Here is a 23462-nt window from a genome sequence, read left to right as displayed (position 1 = left end):
GTATGCATGTTACACAGAATTGAGCTTCACATGTGTTGACGGATATCTTCAAGAGGAGCTCTTTGGTTAAAATTGGTGCGTGGCCAGGGCACTATAATAGAAGGAAGGAAGGAGAGGACCGTTCTTCTGAACAATCATGTGTAAAAGTCCTCTGCTTTAGATGTCAGCATGATTAAGTCACCAAACTGTCAGAGGAGCTGTGCAGCTCAGGAGTCAGTGTGGCCCAAAGATCAGAAAACTCAAGGGTGACAGTAAATTGAAGGTAATCATGGCTCAAGGGTCAATGTAACAAAAATGAAAGTGGCAATTTTAGTTTAATTTGTCAGGTGACAAATTGACTAGCTCTGATCAGCTGTCTGTTGTACAGCTGCCTGTCTCGTTTTCCTTCCGACTGAGGCGAATAACAGATGGGGTGTAAAATTGGAGACCAATCACATCACAGCAGGTGAGTTACAATAAAACAAACTCAGGGTTATTTTTCTCATCTTGCTAGCTGTCCCTTCACAATCCACTGTGTGAAGAGACCTAGATTCTCAAGTGTTGTTTAATGACCATTTCTCTCAAAAAACAGAGACTAACCACTTAGCTTATAAAGATATTATTGAGTTAGATCCTCACCCTCAATATCCTGGAGGTCAACCTTCATTAGAAACTTAATTAGTTCAGCGATATAATTACAGTAACTACAAAAACAGGTCAGAGATGTTCTGTGGCAGTAACACATCTCCTCAAGAAAAGTATCCACCAGCCACAAGGCACAAGTCAGGAGTGTAATTGAACACACTGCAGCTTGTCTGGATGAATGGAGCTCCAACAATGCTGAAGAAGCTCAACACCAACCAGTTCTGAAGAAGGGTCACTGCACCTGAAACATTAACACTGCTTTCTCTCCATAGATGATGCCAGACCTGTTGAGTTTTTGCAGCAATTTCTAATTTCTAGCATCCGCAGTTCTTCAAGTGACTTTTTCAGCACCAACCAGGTGAGCTCAATACACGCCCAGTCCACCACCTTCAACAGTCATTCCCTCGGTCATGGGTACACAGCTACAGCAGTGTACGCCATCCACAAAATGGACTGCAGCAATTCACTGAGATCCACACCAACACTTTCCAAATTTATCTAAAGCTTTAGAGCAGCAGATGCACAGGAACATCACCAACTGCAATTTCCCCTCCAAGTCTCACACCTTTGGTTATATCTCCACTACATGCGCTCAGCTGTTCAAGATGGCGGCTAATGCTATCGAGGACAATTAAAGATGGAGAACAAACATTGGTCTTGTCAGCGTTGCCCACAAGAATGAATAAAATAGAAAATACAACAAGATTCTTTCTGAAGTAATCAAGTTGAAAAGATGTTTGACTGCTGACTGTGACGCAAAAGCAATAATTAGGCAATTACAATCGCAGGAAGAGGAACATTATAACTGATTTAGAATTAATCTTATCTTAGAAGACCATAAATCACAGAAGCAGAATTGGCCATTCGGTACATTGAGTCTGCTCCAGTTACCTCATGGCTCAAGCCCTCTCTTCTGCCTTCTTCCTGTAACCCTTGACCCCTTACCAATCAAGAACCTACCTATCTCTGTTTTATAGACACTCAATGACTTAGCCTCCACAGCCCTCTGTGACAATGAGTTCCACAGATTAACTAGCCTCCCGTTGAAGAAACTCCTCCTCATCTTAGTTCATGCGGGTCACCCCTTCACTCTGAGGTAATGCCCTCAGGTCCTAGTATCTTTTACTAGTGGATGTGAAGATGATGTTTCCACTCTATCAAGGCCTCTTAGTATTCTGTAAATTTCAATCAGATACCCCCCTCATCCTTCTAAACTCCATCAGGTACAGACTCAGGGTCCTCAAATGCTTCTCATATGACAAGCTCTTCAACCGTGGGATCATTCTTGTAAACTTCCTCTGGATCCCCCTCCAACACTAGCACTTGCTTCCTCACATAAGGGGCCCAAAACTACTCACAATATTCCAAATGCGGTCTGACCAGTGTCTTATACAGCCTCGGCAGTACATCTCTGCTCTTGTACTTTAGCCCTCTTGAAATGAACGCCAACATTGCATTTGCCTTCCTAACTGACTATCAAACCTGCATGGTAACCTTAAGAAAATCCTAAAACTCCCAAATTCCTTCATGCTTCAGATTTCCGATGATTTTCCCACATTCAGAAAAATAGTCTACACTTCAGTTCTTCCTCTCAAAGTGCATGACCTCACATTTTCCCACATTGTATTCCATCTGCCACTTCTTTACCCACTCTCCTCGACTGCCCAAATCCTTTTATAGCCTCCTCACTTCCTCAACACTACCTTATTAAAGCTACAAACTTAGCAATGCCCTCAGTTCTTTTGTCCAGATCATTAGTGTATAACATGAATAGCTGTGGTCCCACTAACTGACCCCTGTGGACCTCCACTAGTCACTGGCTGTCATCCTGATAAAAAGACCCCTTTATCCCCACTCTCTGTCTTCTGCCAGTCAGTTAATCCTCTATCCATGGCAGTACCTTGCCGTTCCCTTACTTACTTTTTTTTTTGCCTCTTGTGCAGCACCATGTCAAAGGCTTTCTGGAAATCCAAATCCATCATGTCTACTGACTGTCCTTTATCTAACTTGCTCATTACCTCAAAGAAAATTTAACAGATTTGTCAGTCTTCATGAGACTTCATTATACTCTTAACTGCTCGTAAGACCATAAGACCAAAAGGCATAGGAGCAGAAATTTGGCCATTCAGCCCATCGAGTCTGCTCCACCATTCAGTCATGACTGATAGTACAAGAATGGGGTTGAGAAACTTTCTCCCCGTAACCCATGATCCCCTTCCAAGAACCTATCCATCTCGGTCTTTAATATAATAACGACCCGGTCTCCACAGCCTTCTGTGGCAATGAATTCCCTAGATTCACCACTTTCTGGCTGAAGAAGTTTCTCCTTATCTCCATTTTAAAAGGTCTTCCCTTTACTTTAGGGCTGTGCCCTCAGGTCCTAATCTCTCCTACCAATGGAAACATCTTCCCAATGTCCACTCTGACCAGGCCTTTCAGTATTCTGTAAGTTACAATTAGATCCCACACCCCCACCCTTCTAAACTTCATCGAGCATAAACTCAGTCCTCAAATGTTCCTCATATGTTAAGCTTTTCATTCCTGGACCATTCTCATAAATCTTCTCTGAACACACTCCAGGGCCAATACATCCTTCCTGAGATATGGGCCCCAACACTGCTCACAATTCTCCAAACGCAGTCTGACTAGGTCAAGGTGAAAGTGAAGGCTTATAGCAAGAGACAGTCAAATATCTATTAGCAATCACCAAATATAGATTTGCAAGTTAGTGAAACTTCAAGATAAGCACACGCATGATCATATGGAAGGTTATATTGACCCATGAGAATGATCTGAGAGATGACTGATGAAATAATCAAGAACGTGGTGGTTCAAACAATCACACTATTCCAACGAGACAGAAAGGAATTATTGGCAGATCCAACTGTATCTGTTTCACTGTATCTGCAGTTAAATTAAATCACTCCCAAGTTTAGACTACAAAAATGAATCTTTTTAAAATAAAGCCAGGAAGCACTCTGACAAGGTGCAAAGACAGTAACAAGGTTCAACAGGAACAATTTGTCATGCCTTAAGGCAACAAACCATCATACAAATCATCAAAGGACCATTATCACATCCAAATCAACACTGAGCCACATGAAGGCAGAAGGTAATTGTTGACCGTGCAGCTTAAAGGAGGAGAGGGAGGGACATGCAGAGATTGACATGCCGGCAATTCAGAATTTAGGTATTTTCTAATCAACATCTTCAGGGATGTTATTACTAATATCTGGAGCAGGTAAGGCTTGAATATAGTTATCTGACCCAGAGGGAGGGACATTACCATAACAGCCAAGTCAGAGTTTACGGCCTTGGTAGTTGCTGCACTGGTGAACTATTTAAAATTGGAAATACTTACAAGGCCAGTTGTGGTGGAGTGCAGAAATCTCAGAAACTTGTGGAATTGACGCAAGGTGGGGAACAGGACCTTGTTATATTGCTATAACAAGTTCGCCTCACGCTGAATATCTGTGCCATTCCTGATCTTTATGTGAAAAGTACTCTTGTGAATAAAGTGAAAGTAAGTTGTTCTCAGGCAAGTTTACTTTCAGTAGCTTGGACAAAAATCCCTGTCTTCCAAAACGGGAAAAGAGACAAAAGACCAAACAAGAAGCAGAACATGTTAAAGGGCATCACTCTTTCTCTGTGAGCTTGGAGATTTCTCACCTTCTGCCCTTACCTCCCAATAAATGCCAAAGGGGTAGAAATTGCCTCACATTCTTCAGACACAGAAGTCACTTCTCTTTGTCTCAGCCTTAAATGATCAGCCACTCTTCCTGACAGAGTCCCTGATATTCTCTTGGTTCTCCAGTCAGTAGGAAACAGCCAGTCAGCCTGCAGCCTGTTAAATCCTCTCAGGGTCATATACAGTTCAATAAGAGCCCTCTAACTCTTCCACCTGTAGAGAATGTATACCCATCCTATTTAGGGTCAGTAATGGCCTAGTGGTATTGTTGTTAAATTATTCATCCAGAGACTGAAGTATTGCTCTGGGGATCAGGTTTCAACTCCTGCCATATTAGATGGTGGAATTTGATTTCAGTAAAGATCTAAGAATTATGAATCCGATGATGACAACAAAACCATTGTTAATTGTCAGAAACACCCACCTGATTCACCAATGTTCTTCAGGGAAGGAAATCTGCCATCCTTACCTGGTCTGAACAAATGTGACTTCAGTCACACAGCAATGTGGTTGATGTTTAACTGCCCTTCAGGCAACTAAGACTGGGCAGTAAATAAATGCTGGTCCAGTCAAGGATGTCCATATCCCATGAATAAATAAATTCTGACTTCAACGGACAATCCTGTCAAACCAGGAATCAGCAGGTATGCCTTGACGGAGATAAAGCAGGTATATACTGATGGAGGTCAAGCAGATTTACCTTGACACAGATGAAAACAGTACAAAATAATTTCAATTTATCTTGAATCATCTGCTGTTTCTCAAAACAAAGCTGCCACAGACAGAAAACCAAACGCTCCAGCAACATGACTCTGACAAAACACAAGAGTATCACTTAATTAACAGACCAAAAGTGAACTTAACCAATTAAAAAAATGGGCCAGCCAATTATGCAATTTTGTTCCACTTTGGGTTTTGTTGTCGTACCAGAAGTACCCTGATTTGTGGTTAACTGTGTCAAATTAGCCTTTGAAGTGCCCACAATTTCACCAAATTTCTACACCATTCCTGCAAGACTTCCAAACTCGTTTACTCTGATCTTGCTGCAGTAAAGGTTAACATATTAGATGCACAGGATCTAGGAGTAGGGGAAGACCATCCAGCCTTTTCAGCCTACTCCACGATTCGATAAGATCAAAGCTGATCAGCTCCAGTTTCCTGTCTGGCCTCCTTTTGATCTTTGCTTTCCAGATTGTTTGCTGGAACTGCATTTTCCCATGGTTTGTGCACAAGAACATCCAAAACCCTCCACACAATGCTTGGCATAAAATTAATATGCTGGTTTTACTCTTCTGACTAAAAGGAGGGTTTGGATGTTCTTCAGGGAGTTGGTGTGGACTCAATGGGCTGAATAGCCTGCTGTAGGTATTCTATGATTACAGAGGTGTTTCCTTTACTCTCTGTGACAGCTTTGCTTTAAGAAACTCAAGATAAACTGAAATTATTGGGTAGCATTTCTAAGCTGAGTTGGTGCTCTTTAGATTTATGCTGTATTACTACAGTCAAGAAGAAAGGTTCTTGTCCAAAGGACCTACAGAACCCAGTGTCATGGTTAGCAATCTCTACCAATTAGTGTTGACCCCTCATCTAGCTGGCAACTTCCTACAGAAAGAACAAATCATTCTAAAAGAAGTCATGTTTGGCAAAACAATAATTGCTTGTTGCTGCCATCAAGTGGCTAGAAGTTGTACTTCATCCATTTGAACAAAAAAAACACGTACTCTCTCAATAAATAAGTTACATCCGCAGGTTTAAGTGGTTGAAAACATTCTTAGGGTTTTGGAGATTTTGTTTGGTGCTCATCAGCTTAATATCAGGGAATGAAACTCACATGACTTCAGCAACAGTTTGCATTTATACACAGGGCAAAAACCAAGGACTGCAGATGCTGGAAACCAGAGTCTAGATTAGAGTGGTGCTGGAAAAGCACAGCAGGTCAGGCAGCATCCGAGGAGCAGTAAAATCGACGTTTCGGGCAAAAGCCCTTCATCAGGAATAGAGGCCTTTAGGACTATGGTAAGAGAGGTAGGCCATTCAGCCCCGTGAGCGCAAATATCACAGACCAGGAAAAGGAATGGAGTCAATGAAATGGCAGGGACCAAGACATTGGCACCAATATTTATGAGTGTGGATTTCTAAGTGAGCAGGAGGATGTGAGCGCAGAGCCATTTGTAATATTGGAGGACGAACGTCAGAATCAGAAAGGGGGATTGGGAATGAAGATGGGGTGGAGATACGGATAAAGGCAGAGGTAGAGATTTAGACCAAATGGACAGATAGAGATCGAGAGACAGGATTTGAGATGGTAAAGGACATAGAGATGGACACGGAGATGGACTCAACAATCACAGAGAAGGGTCCAATCACAGGAAAGGGTTGGTGAGTTCAACTGCAGGTAGTGTGGAATGGGGAAGAGATTTGCTTTGGAGTTGAAGGAAGGAGGGGGATGAACACATTAAATATGGCCACTCCTCTTGGCCCTCAGATAGGGCTATCAAAGCATTTAACTGCTGGATGCAGCAATTCCCATCTCCCTTTGGTGTTGGGAATCTCAAGGCCTTTCGATCAAATTTGAGACACATTGCCTCATTAAACTATTCAAAACTTTAGCTCATATAAAGCACAGAGGCACTGACACCACTGCCTGCAAGAAGAAAACTGCCAACAGCTCAGTGTAGAACTTCTTGATCCATCAAAACACAAGCTACTTTGAGGCTCAGAAACCCATTGGCAAGGTGAAACAGTAGCGGTAAAGGTAGCCTGGGCTGTAAATCCCACTTCTTGACCCAACAACCGTGCAGAGAACCTTGTGGATTGAAACCTGGGCTCCTCAGTCATCTGAAGATTCATGTGAAGGCTCATCTGAAAATTTATCCAAAGACTCATCTCACCTGACAGATCATCCTCAATTCCAAGGGACCACTAATAGTGATGACAATATTCTAACAGGTGATCCACTTCCTGGGAAGCATGACAGTTGCCTGTTGTCCCATCTCTATTAAAATGAGAAATGTGAGGAGGCTCACAGGAAGGTTGGGTTTCAAACATTCTGACATACTACCCGAACAAAACCTACCGTTTTTCAAGAGGGATACAATTACTGGCAGTGATTGCAGTTTTCCCAATATTTAACTGGTGGAAATTGTTGCTCATTCAATGGACAAGTAGGGGTTGAGAGAGATGGAGTGAGTAACCAGAATAAGTACCATCAGCAGAGTGCTCTGGTCAAGTAGATCAGGCCTTAGTTAAAGCGTAAAGCTCTTCTATTGTCACTTCAATGATTTCCAGATAGATACAGCATTGAATGAAAGTTTCAACCTTGGGACCTCTAATAATTCATTTTAACGGGTAAAATTATATGCTATCATAAGGGAAACTTTGGAGGGAACCAGCTACTAGATGGTTGGACTAGTCTTTCGCCCCAGGACCAAGGTCAGATGACCAATTTGCACGTCAGGACCACAACAAACCTCCACCAGAGTTACCTCTGGCTTCGCCATGCCCAGGCATAGTTCACCATCATTTGGGTCCTTCAGGTAATGTATTCTGAATACAGTTCCAAAAGGCTCTCTCAGATAAGAGGGGGAGAACAGTCTGACATCCCAGACTTTAACACAGTTGCCTGCCTCCCTCCTTTTCTATTCCTGTCTCTGTGAAGATACTTCACACAAGCATCTGACTGACAACCATGTCCGAAAGATAGATTTTTGTAAACAAAACAAGCACCTTGGTGTGAAGAACAAGGCTGACAGCAACAGTTTGGATATGTACATGATAAGTGTGCTGATAATGGTTTATAATAAATGTGTAGTCCTTTGCGGGAGTAGTAGAGAAATTATTCATGAATGCGGACAGTTATTGTGATGAAATACCCCACTGAGTTGGATTAGGCAGCTCCAAAGCTCAAAACCACCTAGGAACAAAGCAGCCCATTTGACTCGCACTCTTTCCAATACCTTCAGTGTTCAGTCCCTCCAACACCGATGCACCACGGCAGCAACATATACCATCTACAAGGTTCAGTTGGCAGTTAGGAAGTTAGTATTCATTTTGAGAAAGCTATAAAACAAAAGCAGGGATATACCACTTTTTTTAGGCTCTGGTTGGACTGCATTTGGAATATTATCAACAGTTTTGAGACCGATATCTTGTGAAAGATGTGCTGGCCTAAGAGGGGACATCCAGAAGAGGTTTACAAGAATGTTCCCAGAAATCCCAGGGATCATAGGAGGTGAGGTTTAGGACTCTAGATCTGTACTCAATTGAGTTTAGAAGGATGAGGGAGGATTTGATTGAAACTTACAGAATACTGAGCGGCCTGGATACAATGGACATGGAGAAGATGTCGCCATTAGTAGGAGAGACTAGGACCTGAGGGCACAGCCTCGGAGTAAAGGGATTTCTTTAGGACTGAGATGAGGAGAAATTTCTTTGGAAACTCTTGCCACTGAGAGCTGGAATTGCAGAGTCCTTCTGTATATTAAAGGCTAAGATAGATAGATTCTTGATCGGTGTGGGAATCAAGGACTATGCAGAAAAAGCAGGAAAGTGGACATGAGAAATAGCCATGATCCTATTAAATGGCTGAGCAGTCTTGAGGGGTCAAACGGCCTACTCCTGCTCCTATTTCTTATGGTCTAAGGTCACGCAGATTGCTGCAGTCCAAGAAGGAAGTTCACCACCATCTTCTCAAGGGCAGTTTGGGGATAGGCAATAAACGCTGGCCAGCCAGCAATGCCCACATCCCATGAGAGAATTCAAGAATTCTAGATCAGGTGGTTAAAGGAGCTATTCCTGAATAATCGAATTACACAGCACTGAATTCTCAATGATTCATCAGGCTAGAGTGAATGAAACATAGAGATCTGTGGAACTTAGATTTCAAGGGCTACTGAATCAATGAAATGCATGAATTCTTCACGGACTGGAGAACTTGTAGAATATCGAATTCATGGTGCACTGGATTTGTGTGTACAGGATTCAAAAGAATCCAGGTTCAAGGGGTTTGGAATTATTAATGGGATACAGGAATGATTCAGGATATGGGATTCGTGTAACTCAAGAATTTATCATAATGTACAAGATTCACAGAGTGTATTTATTAGATACAAAAGTTGTTTCGCTAAATGCATTCTCATAAGCATACACACTCAATTGATACAAGAACAATTACTTGCATTTATATAGCAGCTTTAATGTAGTAAAATGTTCTGAAGTGCTTCACGGGATATTTAAATCAAATAAGACACTTAGTTATTAGAGCAGGTGACCAATTTCTTGGTCAAGGATTTCAACTTTGAGAAAGATCTTAAAAGGAGAACAGTGGAAGGGAGAGTGGACGGGTTAGGTTAGACTCCCTACAGTGTGGAAACAGGCCCTTCAGCCCAACCAATCCACACCGACCCTCCGAAGAGTAACCCACCCAGACCCATTTCCCTCTGACTCATGTATCTAACACTATGGGCAATTTAGAATGGTCAATTCACCTAAGCTGCACATCTTTGGACTGTGGGAGGAAACCCACGCAGACGCGGGAGAACGTGCAAACTCCAAACAGACATTCGCCTGAGGCTGGAATCGAACCTGGGACCCTGGTGCTGTGAGGCAGCAGTGCTAACCACTGTCACCGTGCCATTAGGGATGGAATCTCAGAGCTTCAGGTTTTCATGGCTGAAGGCAACAAAATCAGAAAACAAGAGATTTCTGGGAAAAGAAAGATTCTTCTAATAGAAGAATTGTTGGGGTCTACCCATCGGGTGCAAAAATTGTTCAGAGGACAGGATGCAAGGGATTAAAATAAAAATCTGCATTTATTGCAGGATTCATGAAGTACTGGAATCCTTCATGAAGTACACAGTTCAGATGGTACAGGAATTATTCAATTATCAGAGTGTTTTGGGGGTATGGAATTATCAAAAGCATATGGCACCAACATTTACTGAATATCAGTTTACACATTCAAACTGACAGCATGAAAACCAAAACCCTTGCTAAATACTGACATTAATTAATTGGTCTCGTGCAGAGGTGCTAGCTCATTTAGAACCACACTTTTATGGAGATCTTAATTATGGAGAAACGAACTTGTCCTTCTGTTTCAGATTTCCAGTCCTTTTCTTTCTACTTCAGTGAAACCTTATGCTGTTGTCATTGTTAGGATCTCTCACATTGGCTAAACGCTACAAAGGTTTAAAATGCATTGCTTGGTTAAGGATGAAATGACTGTATGAAGTAGAGCTCCTGTGACAACATTGTGTGGAGTCAGCTGTGGCTATGTTGATAATGCTGTTGCCTTTGCATCATAAGGTTCTGGGTTCAAGTCCTACTCTCACAAGTGATGGCAAAAATCAAGATACAAGACATCGACTGAGCCACTTTTGGAACAATGCCTTCAATTCTGGTCTCACTGTTATAGGAAAGATGAACTTGAACGGGTGCAGAAAAGATTTACAAGAATATTCATAGAATCACAGATTCACAGAATCCCTGCAGTGTGGAAGCAGGCCATTTGTCCCATTGAATTCACACCGGCCCTCTGAAGTGATTCCCTCCCAAGCCCACCCTATCCTGTAACCCTGTATTTCCCATGGCAAATCCACCTGGCTTGCACAACCCTCAACACAATGACCAATCCACCTAACTACACACTTTCAGATTGTGGGAAGAAATCAGAGCACCCCACAGTAACCCATGCAGACACAGGAAGAAGGTGTAATCTCCACAGAGACAGTCACCCAAGCCAGGCCCCTGGTGCGGTAAGGCAGCAGTGTGAACCACAAAGCCACTATGCCACCCAATATTGCTGGGGTTGGAGGGTATGACCTAGAGGGAGAGGCTAAATAGGCTGCGGCTATTTTCCCTGCAGAGTTGGAGGCTCAGGGGTGACCTGAGAGAGGTTTATAAAATCATGAGGGACATTGATAGGTGGAATAGCCAAGTTGCTCTCACAGGGTAGAGCAGTCCAAAACTAGAGGGCATAGGTTTAGGGTGAGAGGGGAAAGGTTTAAAAGGGACCTAAGGGGCAACATTTTCATACAGAGGATGGTGCATGTATGGAATGTGTTGACAGAGGAAGTGGAGGAGGCAGATACAATTATTGCATTTAAAAAGTACCTGGATGGGTATGTGAATATGAAGGATATGGGTCAAATGTTGGAAAATGGGACTAATCTAAGATATTTGGTCAGTATGGATAAGTTGGACTGAAGGGTTTGTTTCTTTACTGCATAACTCTATGGCTCTGATGATAACTATCTAGTGCAGTATTGATGAACTCTATCAAGGGCTTGTAAAATATCCCATGACATTAATTTTATGAGTATCAGGGGAGTTTTCCACCAATATTTATGTCTCAATTATCACAAAAACAGATGTATCTGGTCATTACCACATTGCTGTTTGTGGAAGCTTGCTAGATGTGATTAATTGCTGTGTTATATCTGACAACAGTGACTACCCTTCAGAAGCATCTTCACTGGCTCAAAGCTATTTGAAAGGTCTAATGGTGGTAAAATGATCTACATTAATGGAAGTCTTACCTTGATTCTTTACCTTGTTTAACGTGGCCCAATATTTTGTGTCCTGCACAGAAAGAATGGGAATGGAGACAATGTGCCCATGTAATAGTGTTCCAATGACTCCCCTGGACAGTGCCTCAAAACATTTTGTTTTTAGATTAGATTTCCTACAAAAAAAAAGTTTCTCCTAAGTGCGAGCGAGTTGCAGGCTATCCCTAAGACAGCTGACAGTATGTTGTCTGATCTTTCAGACAGCATTCCAATCAGTCAGTGAACATCGGTCTACATTTGGAGAAATAACGGGCTCACATTAAGTTAATTTTTGTCTGGAGAGAGTGTGAGACTACTTTACTCAGTTTATTGCTGTGCATTTTCCTTGTCTGCGGATTACAGGTCGTACTCAGAGTTGGGGGTGGGGTACCTGGTTTCAACTTTATGCAGAGTAAGCAGTGGAGGATAATGGAAAGGTCTTCCTGAAGAAAGGGACAACACTAGCAGAAATAGACAAGTGAACCTACTCCTCCTTACTGTGTTGTACTCAAGGGGCCCAATGGTCTCCTTTAGCACTGTAACTGCTAATCGAGTCCATACACACTATATGGTACCACACTGCATTTAAGGAGGACATGATTCAGCAGGAACAGAGTGTAGAAGCTAGTTATTGTGCTTCATAAAGATTAGGAACTACGTGCTAATGTTGATCTCATTGAAGGGGACCATGGTCGCAAGGCAAGGACTCTGCGGCATGTGTAACAGAACTAACAACAGCTGTTCAACAGTGTGTTGCTTCATTCACTGCTTGATAATTAAACATTAGTCTTTTCACAGAAATCAGGAACCTGTGAACACAGGTACTTGTTCTATTTATACTGCGATCTGTTCTATCTTTCATGCAGTGATTGATTGATAGATAGCATGCATTCATTCCCCACAGTGGAGAAATCTTTCTTGTGTGAGCAGCGTGAAGGGTCAGTTTCCAGCGGAATCAAGGAAACCTCATGTTGTTAAAGGTTCATGACTTGCCTGCACCATCTTCAAACTGCAGTAAGAGTAAGTGAAGTGAAGCCCATGACAGTCCATCAGTGAATGTGTGAGCAGGAAGCTAAAATTGTATTTATGATTCCAGGGACAGAGGCATGGATGCCTCAGGAGAGAACATCAAGGGAGGATGAGGTGGACGTAGACGAGACTGAGAAGATCATACTTCTAACCGTCTTATAACTTTGCTGCAAGATCCGCTGAAAGCACCTCATATACAACAGTAATTTACATTTATATAGCACTTTTAACACAGTAAAACACTCTACAGCATTATGAAACAAAATGTGCACTGAGCCAAGTAAAAATATGCTGAAAAGTAGGAAAGAGACAGAGAAAGGTAGGCTGTTTGGGAAAGAAGTCCAGAACCTAAAGCCCAGGCAGATGAAGGCTCGATTGTAAACAGAATTGGTGTAACGCCGAGATCTGAGTTTTAGGAATGGGGAAAGATACAGAGCTAGTTGAAGCCATTGGGGAATTTGGAAGGATAAGAATCCTGAAAAAAGCAGTGACTGCTGTAACATGAGCAACAAGAGAATCCCACAGAGCCACCTTCAGAGAGTGACCAAGGGATTTGGGTATGTTATATATTTCAAATCTCAGAGCTTTGCAGCAATGATACTTACTTCAATAAGTGTAGCAGATGTTACTCTGTGCTCTAAAATGCTTGCAGCAGCTGGCTTACCGATTTGCTTACTTTTCTCTGCAGCTGCACACAGCCTTAACCAAACAAACTTAGTGAGCAGAGAACAATCAACAGATTCACAGAATCAAACACAGAGCAATTGAACCAAATAAATTTGATGAGGCAACCAAAGGAAAAAAGGCATCCATCCAGTCATTACAAACTTTTACAAAGTTAAAGATTATATTGGGATGAAAAATCTCCTTTCATTCAAAGGAGTTACATATGTCAACACATGACAGCGAAGGACTTATTCTGAGTACAGAACTGATAGGCAAGTCACAGAATAAATTGTGGGGTTGAGCATTTGCCTTTGTAAAAACAGCGATGCAGGATCACTGAGACCTGGAGCAGTGTTTGCTGAGGGCACTTTAATATTTATAACTGTAAGATAAAGAAAGTAAATTAATCTGAATTTTACTTACAGAATGAAAAATTTCTTAATGATCTGTGAAAAGCGATCACCATTTTCTTTGCCCGAAACCTGATTTTTTTCAATCTCAACATTTAAGGCAAAAAGATAGTCACGGATTGCTGCCTTCGATGCAATAGTTGGATTGGCATTAACAATTTATAATAAGCCTGAAATAATTTCTAAATTAATTGTGATACAATGAAAGGGGCCCTTCAGCCTCATGATCACATTGGAAGTCTAATTTCAATTTCTGTAATTCACCTTGAAATGACTCCACATCAACAACCACATGAACCAAGCTAAACATTGATTAATGAGTCATTTCATGATTTGGGATAGATTCTGGTTATACAGTGGTTCTGCTCCTGACTATTGACAAGCATGAGGGGATGGAAAGACATCAATGGAGCTATGCTCCAGACTGTAACTGTACAGAAGTATCTAATATTACACAAACTGTTGGGAAATCCCAGCTGGTCCAGCAGAACTTGTAGAGAGAGGGAAATCAGAGTTAACGTTCCAGGTCCCATGACCCTTCTTCAGAAGCCAGTTCGGAGTTAATTTTGATTTCTCTCCAGGGGTGCTGTGGGCCAGCTGGGATTTTCCAGTTTTGTTTCAGATTTACAGCATCTGCAGTACTTTCAGTTTTTTATCAAATCATACGACTCAATGGACTTTCATGAGTGATGGGAGCACAATGAATGGAATTCCTATCAAGTTTAGGGGAACAATGAACTCAGTTGGCTAAACACCTAGCGAGTTGTTCAGGATAGGTTCGATTCTGGATCGGCTGAAGGAGACCTGGGAACTGTGTCCTCGCCCTGCTTTTGAGTGTGGGAGGAAATAGCAAATCATAACTGACCAAAAATAAAACTGCCCTCAGAACAGCTTAGAATGAGGCATCCACAGATATCGAGCTGATGTACGTAATGCTGTAGACAATGGACCAAACTCCTGAAATATAAGTTCTTATGGCTAGAGATTCAACCTGCACCTGAAATCAGGCACCAAGTCCCCACTCTGTGATCAGCTGTCTCTAACTAGGGATAATTTCATTGACATGTTGCTGCAGCTAGGGTTATCATTCTGCAAAAGTGGCAGCATAATAAAGAAACTGTTGCTGATTAAGGGACACAGACAAAGTTTAGGAGCTTATTTTGCCTTCAAGATCTTTTGCTTGCAACTTGAGGGGAATTAACTTTGGCAACTGGGGAGATGGTAATGCTCTGGTAATGTTGCTGGACTAATAAACTAGCAGCATAGACTAATGTTTTGGCAACATAGATTCAAATCCCTCACTAGCAACCAGTGGAATTCAAATTCAAGGAATAAATCAAGAACATAAAGCTAATCTCAGTAACCATGACCATAACTGCTTTGAAGAATTGTTGCAAAAGCCCATTCAGCTTCAAAATGCCTTTCAGGAAAAAAAATGTGCCACCCTCACCCAATCTAGCCCGAGTGAGAGTCCAAATCCACAACAATGTGATTGACTCTTAACTGCCCTCGGAAATGGCCTAGTGAGCCATTCAGTAGAAGGGCAAATAGGGTTGGCCAATATTCCATCAAAGAACAAGCAATAAGGAATTTGAATGGAGTACAAATAACATGTCATTTGCTTCTGGTGAGAAAGAGAATTCAAAGAGCACCTTGTGTGGTGAGGAAGAGGCAATTGTGAATTAATGAAAAGAACAAAGAACAAAAGTGCCTACCAAACCTTGGGTAATCTATTAAGATCCAGGATGCCGACCGAAACCAGGTTTGGAACAAGTTGACTCAGATTTGTCCCCTGCGGATTGGAGGTAGTGATGAAGGGAACTGGACTAGAGGAATGCCCAGAGTGCACCCATAATTAGTCATAGTAATAAATTCCCCAGAGCTGCAGCATTCATCATTTCACACTCTTTAGTATTGTTCTAGCATTTCCTTTATTTTGCAGTTTAACAGTGCTGAAATATTCATCATCCTACTTAACATTCATCAATATCCTGCCTATGACAGAAATCACTGCACAATTGGCTGTAAAATTCCAGTATACATTAGAACTAATTGAGGTTCAGTTACTTGCCTCTCCAGAGACACCAAGAGCCAGAGATGAAACACAATCTATTAATTTGTCATTAAATCATGCTTAACTCAGTACAGGGGTTCCCCAATTTACAAACGTCCAACTTACAAACATTCATACTTAGGAACGTGATCCCACACACGATTGTATTAATGTTAATTTTAAAGATCCAACAATGAACATTTCCTCATACTTACGAATGGCTATTGGACATTGTGCTGCATTGTGTTCTCACTTCCAAACAGACTCAAGAAAATAACCTGTTGCCAATCCAGAGATTGATTGTATGTGTAATTAAAGTCAGGGTCAAACAAACAGACACTCCTATACTTTCATTAGTCCCAAAAACTGTTAACTTTTGACAAGTTTGACTATGTTAGGCTGAATTATGGCAGAAAACATGTACATTTTGGAATGTGGTGTAATTTAAGTGTATAATAGCTATAGAAATGTTAATATTCTTTGTTTCCCATTTATCTGATGATGTAATGTTTAATTTACTTCCTTGCATCACTGCTTTTCCAAATAAAAGTTGAAACACACAGCTGCAGTTCACGTCTCTGTTTTGTCACTAGTTTTTCAGAATTGAGCTCACAACATCATGCAGATCCTCACCGGTACATAGACATAGAGCTGAGACAGTGGGAGAATTGGGGGCCTGGGATTTGGTTTCCATTAGTTGGATTCAAAACAACAAATGACAACTAGAACGGTCAACCTGCCCAGGGATATTATAATACAATCTGAAGCAGATGGGATTTGAACATCGCACCCCATGCTCTAAAGTAGAGATACTACCACGGCACCACAAGAGCTCCAAGCAGTGAACTGGTATTTAAGTGAAATTGATCAGATAGTTACTAATCAATCTGCTCAAAGATATCATTACATGCTCCTAGAGCAGACCAGACTTGAACCCAGGTGTCCTGGTTTAAGAGGTAGGGACAGTGCTAATGTACCTCAAGGCCCCCAGTCAGCTGGCTACAAACATTGTCAACTGTTTCCAGCTGGTCCCAATTTCCATTCAGCAATTAGACTCAACTAATCTTGTTAAACTGATATTTCCATCTCGGGTTCAGTCACTAGCCTCCCCAGAGATACCAAGTACCAGAATGAATTTGTCCTTATCAAACCATGCTTAACTCACTTTGTGAACCAAAGTTACCGAAAAGGAAACATTCACTCTTATAATTTCCCCAATCCCAAAGTCATCGTGAGAGCCTTTTTAAGGGAGATGCAGACAATGTCTGTCATATGAAGCGCGCAAGAAATATTTTAATGAGACGGTTTCAAACACTGTGCCTGAATCACAGAAGGGAACATTCATCTTTTTTAAAATAGTAAATGGGTCAAAACAAATCCTACCCTTGTTACTTCTACTCACCAGCCATTGACGACCCCGTCAGGATTTAGCATGGGAATGATTTTGAAAATGTAGGAGTCCCGTAGACTGCGAGCAATGGGATCATTGCTCATGAGAAATTCCAGTGTGCCCTTTATGACCCAGCTGGCGTTGCTCTCCCCTGGATGGACTCGGGCTGTTAGCACCACGTACTGCCGATTCCCTGTGATATACAGTAGGGTAACTAATCAGCATCCCTTTTACTCTCCAGTTGTGTTTCATTACCAAAAATCTTTTCCTGGAATTTTGTAGGTATAAAACAACGTGTCTAATCCACCTTATCTCAGACATGGATGGCAGTGGATACATTTCCTTTGCACAACACACTGCCAACTGGACTTTCAACTCGCTATTCTACTGACAATCTGGTGGTCTAGTCCAGCCAAATTCATCGTGAGAGTTTGTTTTAAAGGTAGGTGCAGTTTTGGTAATGCCCCATCATACTTTGAGTACCCGGACCAATATATAATGTTAAAACCGTAATGACCAGCTTAACCTCCACTGTTTCCAGCAATTTGTTTGGCAATGATTACTTTAGTCTGATAAAAAAAAAAGCTGGGCTCTTCCAGATTATTTGTTGACTTCTAGGAGCCAGGGAAGAGGTTGAAATATTTACTTGAATTGCCCCATGCCCTCGCTCAACCAAGCCAAATGTTACATTCCCCTTCCGCCACTTAGAGAAAGGGAAGATGGAAAAATTCAGGTGATAGACGCTCCCTATAAATAAGTCATTTTTTATTTTAAAAAAAATGTCCTCCTTTGAGCAGAGAAGGTTAAGGAAGGTTTTAATGGAGATATTTGAAATCATGAAGGCTTTTGATGCAGCAAATAAGGATAACTGCTTCCACTGACAAAGATTGAAAGTCAGATACAGATTGAAAGTAATTAGCAAAAGAGCCGGAGGTGTAATGAAGAGAACGTTTTTACTCGGCAAATTATGATAATCTCGAAAGCATTTCCAGAAAGGACAGTGGAAGCAAATTCGCGGATACTTTACAAACTGTGGGGAAAAGTCAAGCTGTTGAGACCAAAAGGCAAAAGTTTGGGCGTCAACTTTTGAGGGGTGAAAATCCATGCCAGATCTTAGCAACTGCTGATAACAACGCTGTCCCTGTGGCTGCTGGCCATGGTCCTGAATCCAGCCGGAAACTTTTGTCCGAGGCTGTCTGTTACTTCCATTTGAAATGAGAAAAGTGGTGTAAAAAATAACGCACTGCACGGTTTTCGCCAATTCAGCTTCCAAAACGAGCATGAGGTATATGAAAAACTAACGCGTTATTGGCCAAAGTCAGGGGTTCACTTTTAACTTTACATGGCATCAATATTACTTCTGTAAAGATGATAATTATCAATTAAGAACTGGATGACTACTTGAAGGTGATGAAATTAGAGAGCAATGGGGAAATGAGCAGAGGAGTGGAAATGTTTAGCTATGTGGTACTCTCCACTATCAGGATGCTGCCATCAAGCTAAAGAGACAATGTGCCACTGTAAGACTGAGTAATGTGGCATCTGAGTTTTCATGCCTGCATGGTGCTATGCACAAGGACTATACATCCCAATAACTCATGGATTATATCAAATAACATATCGTTTTTACTCTCTGTATTGGGCAGCATACCAACTGTACTAAACCAACCAGTCCATGCTTGGAAAACTCAGAACACAGGATACAGCATTAGATGCAATTCTGCTGTGGGACAACATTTAACTAAGTAATCCAGACATACACAAGAAACTAATTTAAGATTATTAGTCAGGCTTACAGTGAAATTCATTTTCATGTGCTAGAAGCAATAAATGCAGAGTAATGGGGTGGGAGAATGGGTCTGGATGGGTTCCTGTTTGGAGGGTCGGTGTGGACTTGTTGGACCAAATGGCCTGTTTCCACACTAAGGGTTCTATGATGCAATGTATATCCACACACCTGTTTGGTGGAGGCAAAATAAGACTTTGTGTATACATTGTACACTTCTCATTGAAAACGATTATGGATATTGTCAATCCTTATTGCATTCACCATGGCAATGCTCTGACCAATCAGAGTTGAAGGGTGTGGTTCTGGAACAGCACAGTAGGATAGGCAGCATCTGAAGAGCAGGAGAGTTGATGTTTTGGGCATTAGCCCTTCATCAGGAATGCCCAAGACATTGACTATCCTGCTCCTCAAATGCTGCCTGACCTGTTGTGCTTTTCCAGCGCCACACTTTTCGACTCTGATCTCTAGCATCTGCAGTCCACACTTTCTCCTGACCAATCAGAATCTACCTGCCAGTGTGAGATTAATGAGCTAGCTAAGATAGACACTTAACAGGTCCAGTATCATTTCCATATCAACCTTGATCCAATCTATCAGGACATTGTTCTCATGCTGCATAAAGTGGTGTTCCCTTTCAAAACTTTTTTAATGTCCCAGTCCTGATGAAAGCAAGACAAGAAGTTTAACTTTGTGTCTCTTTTTAGCAATGTTTAAGTTCAAGAATACCAAGCAATTAATTGGATCCATCTTTTAAAGAACCGGTGGCATCCATGAGTTATTGGGATGGGCGGCACGGTGGCACAGTGGTTAGCACTGCTGCCTCACAGCGCCAGAGATCCGGGTTCAATTCCCGCCTCAGGCGACTGACTGTGTGGAGTTTGCACATTCTCCCCGTGTCTGCGTGGGTTTCCTCCAGGTGCTCCGGTTTCCTCCCACAGTCCAAAGATGTGCAGGGCAGGTGAATTGGCCATGCTAAATTGTCCATAGCGTTAGGTAAGGGGTAGATGTAGGGTATGGGTGGTTGCGCTTCGGCGGGGCGGTGTGGACTTGTTGGGCCGAAGGGCCTGTTTCCACACTGTAAATCATCTAATCTAATCTAAATAGGCAAGATGGGCTGAATGGATTCCATGTCCCCTGTACTATATAGCCTCCAAGCTTTGTATTACCACACTGGATACAAAACAAATGGTGTTCAACAATTACTGAAAGTTATGACATTGGTCAGTTGGTCTTGCTTAAATCTTTATGTTAATAATAAAACTCACAATTTTCCTTAGTAATTCTACTTTTCACATCCTTAACTTGCATGCATTACATCCCAAGTGGCTGAGGCTGTTATGGTTCAATGCTTATTCAGTAAACAAGGAGGTCAGATGCAGAGTGAAAATCAATTTTCTGGAAGTACAAAGTCTAATGAAATTGATGATACAGATATAATTGTTTAAGCAGTCTCTGTGTTTTGTGGGGTTCAGCGTTTCTGAATGAGATTAACAAAAAGTAACTGCTGTTAGTCTTATAGTGATAGAGAAAATGGAGAGAAGTCAAGCAGAGAAAAATGAGATTGACTGAAGGAGCAGGTGGTTTTGTATTTCAGTCACACCATTGTTACTGGAATATCAATTTTCCGAACAAAGCAACGCAAAAATTGAGTTAGTGGGGAAGGCAAAGTACAAATGTGCAGCAGTTTTATAAAACTCTGCTGCAGAAGGTAACAACTCTTTTGATTAGACAAATAATGGTAGGTCCAGAACTCAGACAGAGCCAATAACATAAAGTCAGCGGGAAGTACATCTGTGTAAAAATTGCCACAAATTCTGTGAAACATTTGATAGCTATTTTCCAGTGAATTGCTTGTGGTCATGGTCTCAATCATACATTAAAACAATTTACTGTCAAAAATTATTTGAAGTAAAAACAAGGAAACAAATTTTAAATTTTCCTTTAAGGTTTTCATTCCCCCAACAGGTGACAGATCACCCTGCTATGAATGGAATGTGTTCTACTTCAGGCAACCCTTATCAGCATTAAGTGACAAGAACACAAGCTCAGGTTAGATGCATAATAGAGTTTCTCTTATCAATCAATGCTGGATAAGATCAGACAGTAAGATGCAAAACAAAGTTTCCTAAAATTAACCCAACACTATGCTTCATTAGAAAGTATCTCCAACTTTATTCCACTTTCCTCACCCTGTCTCTTACCCAGAATTTGGGCGGCACGGTGGCAGAGTGGTTAGCACTGCTGCCTCACAGCGCCAGAAACCTGGGTTCAATTCCCGACTCAGACTGTGTGGAGTTTGTACATTCTCCCCGTGTCTGCGTGGGTTTCCTCCGGGTGCTCCGGTTTCCTCCCACAGTCCAAAGATGTGCACGTCAGGTGAATTGGCCATGCTAAATTGTCCATAGTGTTAGGTAAAGGGGTAAATGGGTGGGTTATGCTTCGGCGGGTCGGTGTGGACTTGTTGGGCCGAAGGGCCTGTTTCTACACTAAGTAATCTAATCTAAAAAATGTAGAAGTCAATTAAAGAACGCTAACCAATGTCCAGCTAAAATCAGCCAAACCACCAAAGACAGGGTCATAGAGTCATAGGGTCATACAGCATAGAAACAGACCCTTTGGTCCAACTTGTCCACCCAAGCCAAACTAATGCAATTTTCCTGTGTTTAGGGCATATCCCACCAAACCCTTCCTATTCATGTACTTATCCAAATGTCTTTTAAATGCTGTAACTGTAATATCCACCACTTCATCTGGCAGTTCATTCCACGTATGAGCTACTCTGCATAAAAATGTTGCCCCTCACATTCTTTCTAAAGCTTTCTCCTCTCTCCTTAAAAATATGACCCCTAAGTTTGAACTTGCCCATTGTGGGGAAAAGACCTTTGCTATTCACCTTATCTATACCCTTCATTTTTTCTTGTCCATGTAGAAAATTACTGCAAAAGCTCACTGCCACAGTCCAAGATGATATTGAACCTAATTAACTGGATTCAAGTGAAAAAAGGTAGGTTACTAAATCACAATATCACACAGCCCCTTTTTAACTGTCTGTATAATAGTGTCACCAACCCACTGCATTACTCAATCTCTCTAACTTACTGTGTCAACTAATTCCTCTAACTCACACTCTCATGCACTCACCTCATGTTACTGAAGCACACATTTCCTGTCACTGTTTGTCTAACTTCCTGTGCTCCACAGACGCTCTAGCCCGATACATCAGCGTATCTCTCTACCTCACCGTGTCCAGCTATATGTTATCTTTATCTTCTAATGGACTATGGAATATACTTACACTCATTTCATTTGCTAGTACCTCTATCATATCATAGAGAAAGTGAAGACTGCAGTTGCTGGAGAGTCAGAGTCAAGAAGTGTGGCACTGGAAAAGCACAGCAGGCCAGGCAGCAACCAAGGGACAGGGGAGTCAACGTTTCAGGCATTAGGCCTTCATCAGGATTGTGGAGGGAGATGGGGGCTGGGAGATAAATAGGGGGGTGGGGTGGGATGGGGCGAAGCTAGCTGGGAAGGTGAAAGGCGGATACATTTGGGGGGTTATTGTGATAAGTCAGGATGGAGGATGGAGTATATAAGTGGGAAGAAAGATGGACAGGTAAGACAGGTCAAGAGGGTAGTGCCGCGTTAGAGGGTTGGACCGGAGATGAGGTGGGGGGAGGGGAGATTTGGAAACTGGTGAAGTCGATGTTACTTCTGTATATTGGAGGGTCCCAAGGCAGAAGATGAGGTGTTCTTCCTCCAGCCATCAGTGGCTTGGATTTGGTGATGGAGGAGACCCAGGACTTGTATGGCCTTGGCAGAGTGGGAGAGGGAGTTGAAGTGGTCGGCCCAGAGACATTCCTTGAAATGCTCCTTGAGTTGCCATCCTGTCTCCCCGATGTAGAGGAGATCACATCGAGAGCAATGGACACAGTAGTTGACGTGGGCAGATGTGCAGGAAAATCTCTGCCGGATATGAGAAGATCCTTTGCAGCCTTGGACGGGAGGTGAGGGCGTGGGTTTTACAACTCTTGCAGTGGCAGAGGAAGGTGCTGGATATGGAGAGTGAGTTGGTGAGGGCAGGGGCATGGACCTAATGAGGGAGTTGCAGAGGGTATGTTCTCTGAGGAATGCAGATAGGGATGAGGAGTGAAATATATGTCTGTTGGTGGGGTCTGATTTTAGGTGGCAGAAATGGCAGAGGATAAGGCACTGTACCCCTCCTATTTATCTCTCAGCCCCCTTCCCCCTCCAATTTCCTGATGAAGG

General features: G+C 42.1%; 1 protein-coding gene across 2 annotated transcripts in view; it reads right to left on the bottom strand.

Moving 5' to 3' along the window:
- The window catches only part of agbl1 (AGBL carboxypeptidase 1), a 252237-nt gene that overhangs the window by 99468 nt on the left and 129307 nt on the right, over positions 1 to 23462 (bottom strand). For both annotated transcript variants that reach the window (XM_072565137.1, XM_072565138.1), the window contains one exon: positions 17420 to 17600. In XM_072565137.1, coding sequence (XP_072421238.1) covers positions 17420 to 17600 — 181 coding nt within the window. The remainder of the gene's footprint in view (positions 1 to 17419; positions 17601 to 23462) is intronic.

Source organism: Chiloscyllium punctatum, chromosome 48 (genome assembly GCF_047496795.1).
Source record: "Chiloscyllium punctatum isolate Juve2018m chromosome 48, sChiPun1.3, whole genome shotgun sequence".
Taxonomy (NCBI): domain Eukaryota; kingdom Metazoa; phylum Chordata; class Chondrichthyes; order Orectolobiformes; family Hemiscylliidae; genus Chiloscyllium; species Chiloscyllium punctatum.
The sequence above is the reverse complement of the archived record's forward strand: the minus strand, read 5'-3'. Positions and strand labels throughout refer to the sequence as shown.